At 45.4% G+C, this 7,714-nt stretch overlaps 1 protein-coding gene across 1 annotated transcript; it reads left to right on the forward strand.

Annotated features, from left to right (window-relative positions):
- ARL4D (ARF like GTPase 4D) lies at positions 1 to 7,214 on the forward strand. Its single transcript, XM_083376084.1, has 2 exons — positions 1 to 206; positions 2,023 to 7,214. Exon 2 carries the CDS (start codon positions 2,077 to 2,079, stop codon positions 2,443 to 2,445), a length of 369 nt encoding a protein of 122 aa, XP_083232210.1. The 5' UTR covers positions 1 to 206; positions 2,023 to 2,076; the 3' UTR covers positions 2,446 to 7,214.
- Positions 7,215 to 7,714: the final 500 nt, after the last annotated feature.

Below are 7,714 nucleotides of genomic sequence, written 5' to 3' on the forward strand. Positions count from 1 at the left end.
TCCCTCCTCCACCAAGGTTCCGCCTCTTTGCAGCCATCCACACGCCAGGCAGTTATTGACTGGTGCCGAAGAAGCCCCACCTTCCTTTCCGCGATCGCAGCTGCTGCTTTGGTAGTTGGCGGTTGAGCGCATGAAGAGTTTCTGAGGCGCCGGCTGGGTGCTTGTGGACTGCGGATGTTCAGTTATCAGCTGGGTCGCCGATGGAGGTAAAGTTCTGGCTAGTTTTCATTAGGCAGATCTGAGTTTGGGCCGAATCTCGGCACCTATTTTCAGTACTAAATTTATTTCATGTTAGAAATCGAACGAGTACTGCAAATGAAAAACACACTGAATATACGAGGAGTTTACTACCTTCTCTCTGGGGAGTGATTACAATGCACTCTTCCCCTCGCTTGGTGGTTGGGGCTTAAATCCAGGGTGATGCTTCTAAGCGGGCTTAACTCTTTTCCACTGTTCAAATTCTCTAAAAGAAATGGGCAGCTCAGAGATAAAAGATTTGGATCGCTTGCGTGGTCTCTCGTCGCCTACCTGCGGATTCAGAAGCCGCTCTGCGAGATTTGCGGTCACGTCACTTTAGTTTATAACTGAAGCAACAAAACGACCTCCTTTGTTTGAATTGTAGGAAGGAAGCAAAAAAATAAAAAGCTTCAGGGAAAATTGGAGTAACTTTGTTTGCAAGTTCCTTCTCTGATGCATGTGTGGACTGAATGTTTGCCGGTCCACGTTTTTAAATTAGTCTCAATTTTTAAGTCTGCTGCAGTCGCTTGCATCTGATAGGGCTAGATTTGAACCCTACAACCTGTCTCTGCCTTCTAGCCTGCTCTTTGGTGCAGACCTTGCTCTTTCTTTGTATTCTCAGTGGGGGAGCCCAAAGGTCTAGATTTAAGCTGAGAGGCATTGAACATACCTATCTAATGTCCAGATCTGGCTGGGTTTAGTAAAGAAGGGAAAAATTACTCTTCTGATTGTATGCAAATATTCTTTCCTCCTATATGTAAGGGTCCCTGCTTCATCTTAAGAGCAATAGTGCAGTTGCTGTCATAGTAGAAAACCTGATACAGCTTTTTTATAGTAATTTTTGTCTCTGTGATGGATAGCAGTTTGAAGACTGGAAATTATTCTTGATAAAAATTGATTCCTGTTTTCAGGGAATCATTATTATTAGCGGGTTATGAATTGTCCATAATTGGGGTGCGGATATTACTTAATTCTGGCTGATCATTATCTAGCCTTTATGTGGATTGGGAGAGATGGTTTGTTTGTTTGTCCTTTAGAATAATAAACAAAGGAAAAATACTTCCTGGTATCCTAATTACATTTTACTACATACAGTTGGATGAAATTCCTGAAATGTTATATAGTAGTAATATTTTTCATAAGTCCCAATCCATTTAATCAGAATGAATTTAACCTGCATTTGTTAGAACACATTTTTTGTGAAAAAATGGTATGTATATTTTGAATAAATGGGAAAAAATCTTATAATACAAAAAATAAAGATTACTTATGTTAGTCATAGACATTTTAAATTTTGTTTTAGGTTAATAATGTTATTAGGCCAACTCAGAAGAAAAGGTTCAAGCTTTGAAAATCAGAAGTTTCTTTAATGTGGATTGTAAAGAGAGATTTTACTTTGGGCATAATCTAGACCGGGAATTTGCAACAGAATCTGTGGAATCACAGCTTCTTCTTTCTGTTGCAAAGGAATGCCTCAATAGGTATTTTGTTGGTGTCTTCTTTTTTTATATGTCGGGTCAATGTAAATTTTTACTTATGGTATTTAAGAGTTCTGTTAATTTAGATTTATATTGGATATCTGAAGAATATCTTCATATATGATATAGGTCCCAAAGAAAAAATACATCAGCTTTGTACTTAAATCTAAAAGATGAACCTGCATCTGTGGCAAAAAGCTAGAATATGAAGATGAAGAGTACATCTTTTGGTGTGATCCAACAGAAATACTGTATACCATAATGGATTTAAGTATTAACAACTGTTCTTGTTGTCATAATTTCTTAGATGCCATGAGCAGTGATCATCTATTGGTGCTTTTCAAGATTTGGTGTCAATTCAATGACTATGGGGAATCAGTTGGCACCTTTGCCTCCTTTCCTGCCTCACTTGCAGACTCTGCATATGGTCGTGGCTGGATTAGATCTAGCCGGCAAAACATCTCTACTTTACCGTCTGAAGTTTCAGAAGTTTATCAAGAGTGCACCTACCAAGGGCTTCAACATGGAGAAGATCCGGGTGCCAGTGGGAGGCTCTTGCATCATCACTTTCCAAGTATGGGATGTGGGTGGCCAGGAAAAGCTGTGTCCTCTCTGGAAATCTTACATGCGCCAAACAGATGGAATTGTTTTTGTGGTGGACTTGGCAGAGATTGAACATTTGGAAGAGGCTCGCGTTGAGTTACACAGAATTGCCCATAATAATGCTTGAGGAGGGGGGAAGACTATATCTAGCATTGGGCAGTATACTTTAAAAATAATTCTCAAATTTTCAAAACTGAGTCCCTGAAAGATCTGCTGTCAAATAATCAAGAGCTTGGTTCAGAACTTGGTAGCATCTTCCCACAGCATAACTGCTTTCTTCTTGGGGCAATTATAGGAGAGATAGTATATTTCAGATGATTGCCCAACTGTGTTGTTTTGCAATGCTCAAATGAGGGGGGTGGGATGGGAAGCAGTAGCTGGATCATAAAATAATTGAGGGCAATGGTTTAACTCTGCCCCAGGACACTTATATAAGGGCTTTCCAAATCCAACCTGCTGTGGCACCACACCCAGGATTAGTCCTCTTGAGTCATGATCCTCCTGTGCAGATGTTCAGTCTCTGTACACCTGTAGACACCTGTACCCACCTCTTATGGTTTGGAGGGAGTAGTCCCTCTGCCCGCTTCCCCCATTTTTCAACTGAAGCATGTTTCCCTTGCTCTTTGGCACATTTTCCAGTGGTTGTTGCAAATCCTCACCTATTTGTTAATAAGCTAAAACATAGGACTTCTTCCCCTGGATTTTTTCCAAGCTGATTATCTCTCTGTATTTTTTTTCTTGTGGCTCTTTAACCTTTCCAGATATCTGTTAAACCTCAGGCTGATGTCACCAGAAGCCTTGGAAATTCCTGTGTCCAGAATAAGCATATTATCCAGACCTGCAGAAATGGTAGTGTTTCTGCAGTTAATATTTGAAGCTGGACATGGATCTGTGACTCCATCCCCCCTTTTAAAAGCACAATCCGAATCGTCCCTTCATCGTGGAGACGGACGCGTCCAACGTGGCTCTTGGGGCGGTGTTGTTGCAGGCCCCGGTGGATGGTGGCACACTTTTTCCCTGCGCTTACTATTCGCGGAAACTCAATCTTTCCGAGCGCAATTACACCATCTGGGAAAAAGAGTTGCTGGCTATCAAGGCCGCGTTCGAGGTTTGGCGGCATCATCTTGAGGAAGCCCAACACCAGGTGGAGGGCCGGATGGACCATTGGAACCTAGAATACCTGAAGATGGCCAAGAAGTTGAACCAGTGGCAGATCCGGTGGTCTTTGTTTTTCGCCTGGTTCAACGTTCGTGTGACCTGCATCCCCAGCGGTCACAACCAGAAGGCAGATGCCCTGTCCCACAAGCTGGAGTACCTCCGCACCAAGGACCCACTGCCCCCGGGGACGGTGCTACCGGCGGAATCCTTGGCCGCAGTCCATGAGCCGGTGGACTTGCGGGCTCAGGTGCTCTTCCCTCTGGCTCCCTCAGATTCCCCGGTTCCCAAGACCCAGGACTTCCTGTCAGAGTTGTATGCAGTCCAACAATTGGTACATCGCCAGTTGATCCGGGCCAAGGAGGACTATAAATGGTTTGCCAACCGCTCCCGACGAGCAATGCCACCGCTGGCAGTCGGAGAGCAAGTGTGGTTATCCACAAGGCATCTCCCGACTGACCGACCGGCTAAGAAATTGGATCATTGATACGTTGGCCCATTCCTTATTGAAGCGGTCATCAACCCTGTGGCCTACCGGTTGACCCTGCCGTGCTCCATGCGGATCCACCCAGTCTTCCACCGATCCCTGCTGGTCCCCAAAGCCCCTTCGTGTTCCCTCCGATGCCCGACGGTTCCTGCTCCACTGCCTACACCTGACCAGGACGGATCAGCAGAGTATGAGGTGGCCAGTATTCGGGACTCCCATTGGCTTAAGGGGCGTTTTCAATATTTGGTTGAGTGGAAGGGGGTATGGGCCTGAGGACCTCTCCTGGGTCAATGCTTTGCAGTTCGTGCCCCCGATCTTGTGCGGGCGTTTCACGAACAATTCCCATCTCAACCGCATCCCGACCGTCAGACCCGGGGGAAGGGCCCTGCGGTGGGGGATAGTGTTGTGGCCCCGACCCCCGTGCCTGTCCTAACCAAGGAAGAGGACTCTGAGGATGATGGGGAGGAACTGGCAAGGCCTCCCTCGTCGGGGCCCTCCTCTCTGGCAAGGCCTCTGTCTCCATCTGAAGGCCGAGAGAAGCAGACTGGGAGTAGCCATTTTGGGAGGGAGTTTGAGCAGCTGCAGCAGTCTAGCGAAGATGAGTCATGGCTAGACCCTCAAGAAAGATGCAGGGCCAAGTGTTTGCAGCAACACAGGTTGGGTAGGAGGGTCAGGGAGTAGCTGAGTCATTGAGCCACACCCCATAAGGTATAAAGGGGGTGTGGCTGCTTTCAGAACTTTGTGACAAACAATAGTTTAAACAACTTCTGGTCACATCTTTGGAACTCTGCTTCTTGTTTGAAACCCTGTTTAATGCCTGTACTGCTGTGATTGGAGCTGTGCTGCACTTTGGGATCCTGGAGACAGATCCCTCAGGTATATCTGTGCCTCCAGCGTGTCTTACTGGCAGACAGGGTGGGGAGCGTGGTCCCACCAGGGCTCTTTACCTGGTCTGACACCCAGTGATTTCAGCGTGCCTCTATTGGTAGGCGGGGGTGGGGTGAGAACTAGGCGTGCCAGGGCTCTTTATCCAGCATATCACCCAGTGATTTCAGTCTCTTGGTTAGCAGCAGTTCTCTCCTCTGCAGCATCCCACCATCGTCACCACTATTGAGTAGTGGGCTTCAGTAGGCAAGGAGCACACCAGCATAGTTACAACATTATTTATTGACTCAAACTAGAACTGGAGAACTGCAGGCAATTGCCTGTAATGTATACTCTGAACCCACAGGGCCTTAACCAATCACAATACTTGAAAAAACCCGCCCAAATATGAATGTTCAAAGTTTCCCTCCAAAACAGTTGGAGTTAACAGTCAGGGTCATCTAAAGGTTAGTTTCATTTTAGCTTCACAAGCAGTTGGAGTTAAGTCTTAGCTTTACACTTCCTGGTCATTCTCAACAGAAATCTCAACTTAGGGGACTCAAATTTATTTATTTATTTAATTTAATTTGTATACCGCCCTTCTCCTGAAGGACTCAGGGCGGTGAACAGGGCCATAAATACCAAAATAACCAAAATACAAAATTAAAAACAAATTAAACCCTAGTGCCCAAATGTAAAAATAAATTATATTAAAACAATAATTAAAACCCATCAGACCAGGCCGGATTGTTCAAACAAATAGGTTTTTAGATCACGTCGGAAGGAGCGAAGGTCGGGAGCCATCCGGAGCTCAACCGGTAAACGGTTCCAAAGGTCAGGCGCACCCACAGAAAACGCCCTCCTGTTAAACATATCACATGGTTGCATAGAAAGAAAGAGAGAGAAAAAATCACTATTCCTATATTTTAATTTCCTTTTAAGTACCTTTATTTAGCCAAATTGGTTTCTCAGCAAAGCCCTGAACAAAGTCCAATTTTTTACACAAATCTTTCACTTTTTTCTTTTTCAAACCTGCCTAGACAGGGAATTGCCTCCTGTCCCAGGCATCAAGCACGTCTTCCAATGGGGAGCCTACCATGACCCTCAAGCTAGAGCTTCCCATGTTTCCCTATTCCTGATGTAGGGATTCACTTTGTCTTCACTGGGCCCCAGTGAATTTTGGGCTTCCTAGTGAAGACCCTTGCCCCCATCTACAGTTTTCAGACCAAAAGGAGTATTGGGGGACTCTTCTTCCCTTTACAGAGTATGGACCCCCTCTCTCCAAGGGAACCCTGCCGTCAATTTTCAGATCATAAAGGGATCTGGGAGGACTGCAGATGCTCCCCACAGTGAGTATGGGCACCTCCTTCCCTGGCCTTTTCCTTTTCCTGTCTGTTTTTGGACTCACTGAAATCTGGGAGAACCTCTCCTTGCTCCCCAGAGGTATTGACCCCTCCTTTTTTCCCAGGGCTTTGCTTAGGCCTTACCAGCTGGTTGCCCAAATCCTATTCTCTCATTCATTTTTCCATTCCATCTCACACAGCCTCTCCCTTCTCCCTAACAAAAGGTCCTGTGCTCTAGCCAAACCTCCATGCTTTCCAGGGTCTATCACTTAAACAGATCCTTTCTGTGGTTAGGAAAATCCAGAGGGAGCATAATCCAACTGTGATTGGGAAAAGGTCTTCTCATTCTCACACACAGACATACACACATTTCCTTTGCTCCCCTGGTCTTCAAAAGTTAAAATTTAGAGGTACCCACATTCTTTCAAAGCAGTCTTTGAGCTCAAACTCAGAACTCCCTTTTATTACCCTTGCTCCACATGGCCAGAGTCTGGGAAACCCATCCACAGTCACAAGGGGTCTGCTGCTGTCAAGATGGGGCTTACTAGTCTCAGTTCATTGGAGAAGTTAGCTTGGAGCTCCCATTCTGGGTGCCAAATTGTTGAAGGAAAAGACTTCATCAGGGTCCAGTCCAAGCCAGGAATAAACAACATGGAGACTGGTTTAGAAAGCAGGTTGTAGTTTATTGAAGAGAAGAGCCAGACAGAAAAATGGCTCTGGAAGAAAAGAGAGAGCACATGTAGTAGGGAGTGGGTTTTATACCTTCTTGAGCTTTTGTTTGAAGTTGTTCCTATGGCATGAACTTTGACCTGAGCCTCAATGTGCCTTTCTGGTATTCTGATAGTGGATATATTTGTATACCATTTTTTGTTTTCCATAAATGTTTAATAATATTTATATTTCAATAAAATATGGAAGAATTGGAAAGAAAACTATGCTTGTTGGCAATGTAAGAACTGATAAAGCAAAACCCCATTCCATGACAAAACCCTCAAATGATGCAACACAGCCTTTCCTGAACTGGTTGTCTTCAGATATGCTGAATTTCAACACACATAATTTTTAGCTAATACAGCTTGATATTGTAGCACCATTGCATGGGAAAGAGGCTTGGGGAAATTGGCCCTCCTTTTCATGGAAGCCCCTAGCCCTGGGGGCATTGTGCATCTGGAGGGGTGTATCAAGTCTCCAGTGCCATCCAACCTTGGAATCCCCCTCACCTACACCCTATCAGATCACCCCAAGAGCTCTGCCCATTCTGAGGCTGTGGGAAACCATTGAACCTCCTCTTCCTCCAATGTGAGTAGGTCAATCTCTGGATCCAGGGATGACCCATCTTCCCCCACTGCAGTCTGGCTCAGAGAGGTGATGCCAGAGCCGATAAGCTGCCACCACTGCCTAGATGGTTAAATTAATCAAGAATTGCATCCTGCTGAAGCGCTCCCCAGGCATTGCGCTTTGCCCACCTGGCTGTGCTGCCCTTGCTCCTTGCTGACACTACAGGGAGTGCAGAATTATTAGGCAAATGAGTATTTTGACCACATCAT

Source organism: Vipera ursinii (assembly GCF_947247035.1).
Source record: "Vipera ursinii genome assembly, chromosome: Z".
Lineage (NCBI taxonomy): Eukaryota > Metazoa > Chordata > Lepidosauria > Squamata > Viperidae > Vipera > Vipera ursinii.

What these genes read in the sequence shown, in the direction of transcription:
- ARL4D (XM_083376084.1), top strand. Translation starts at nt 2,077, where the DNA reads ATGACTATGGGGAATCAGTTGGCACCTTTGCCTCCTTTCCTGCCTCAC.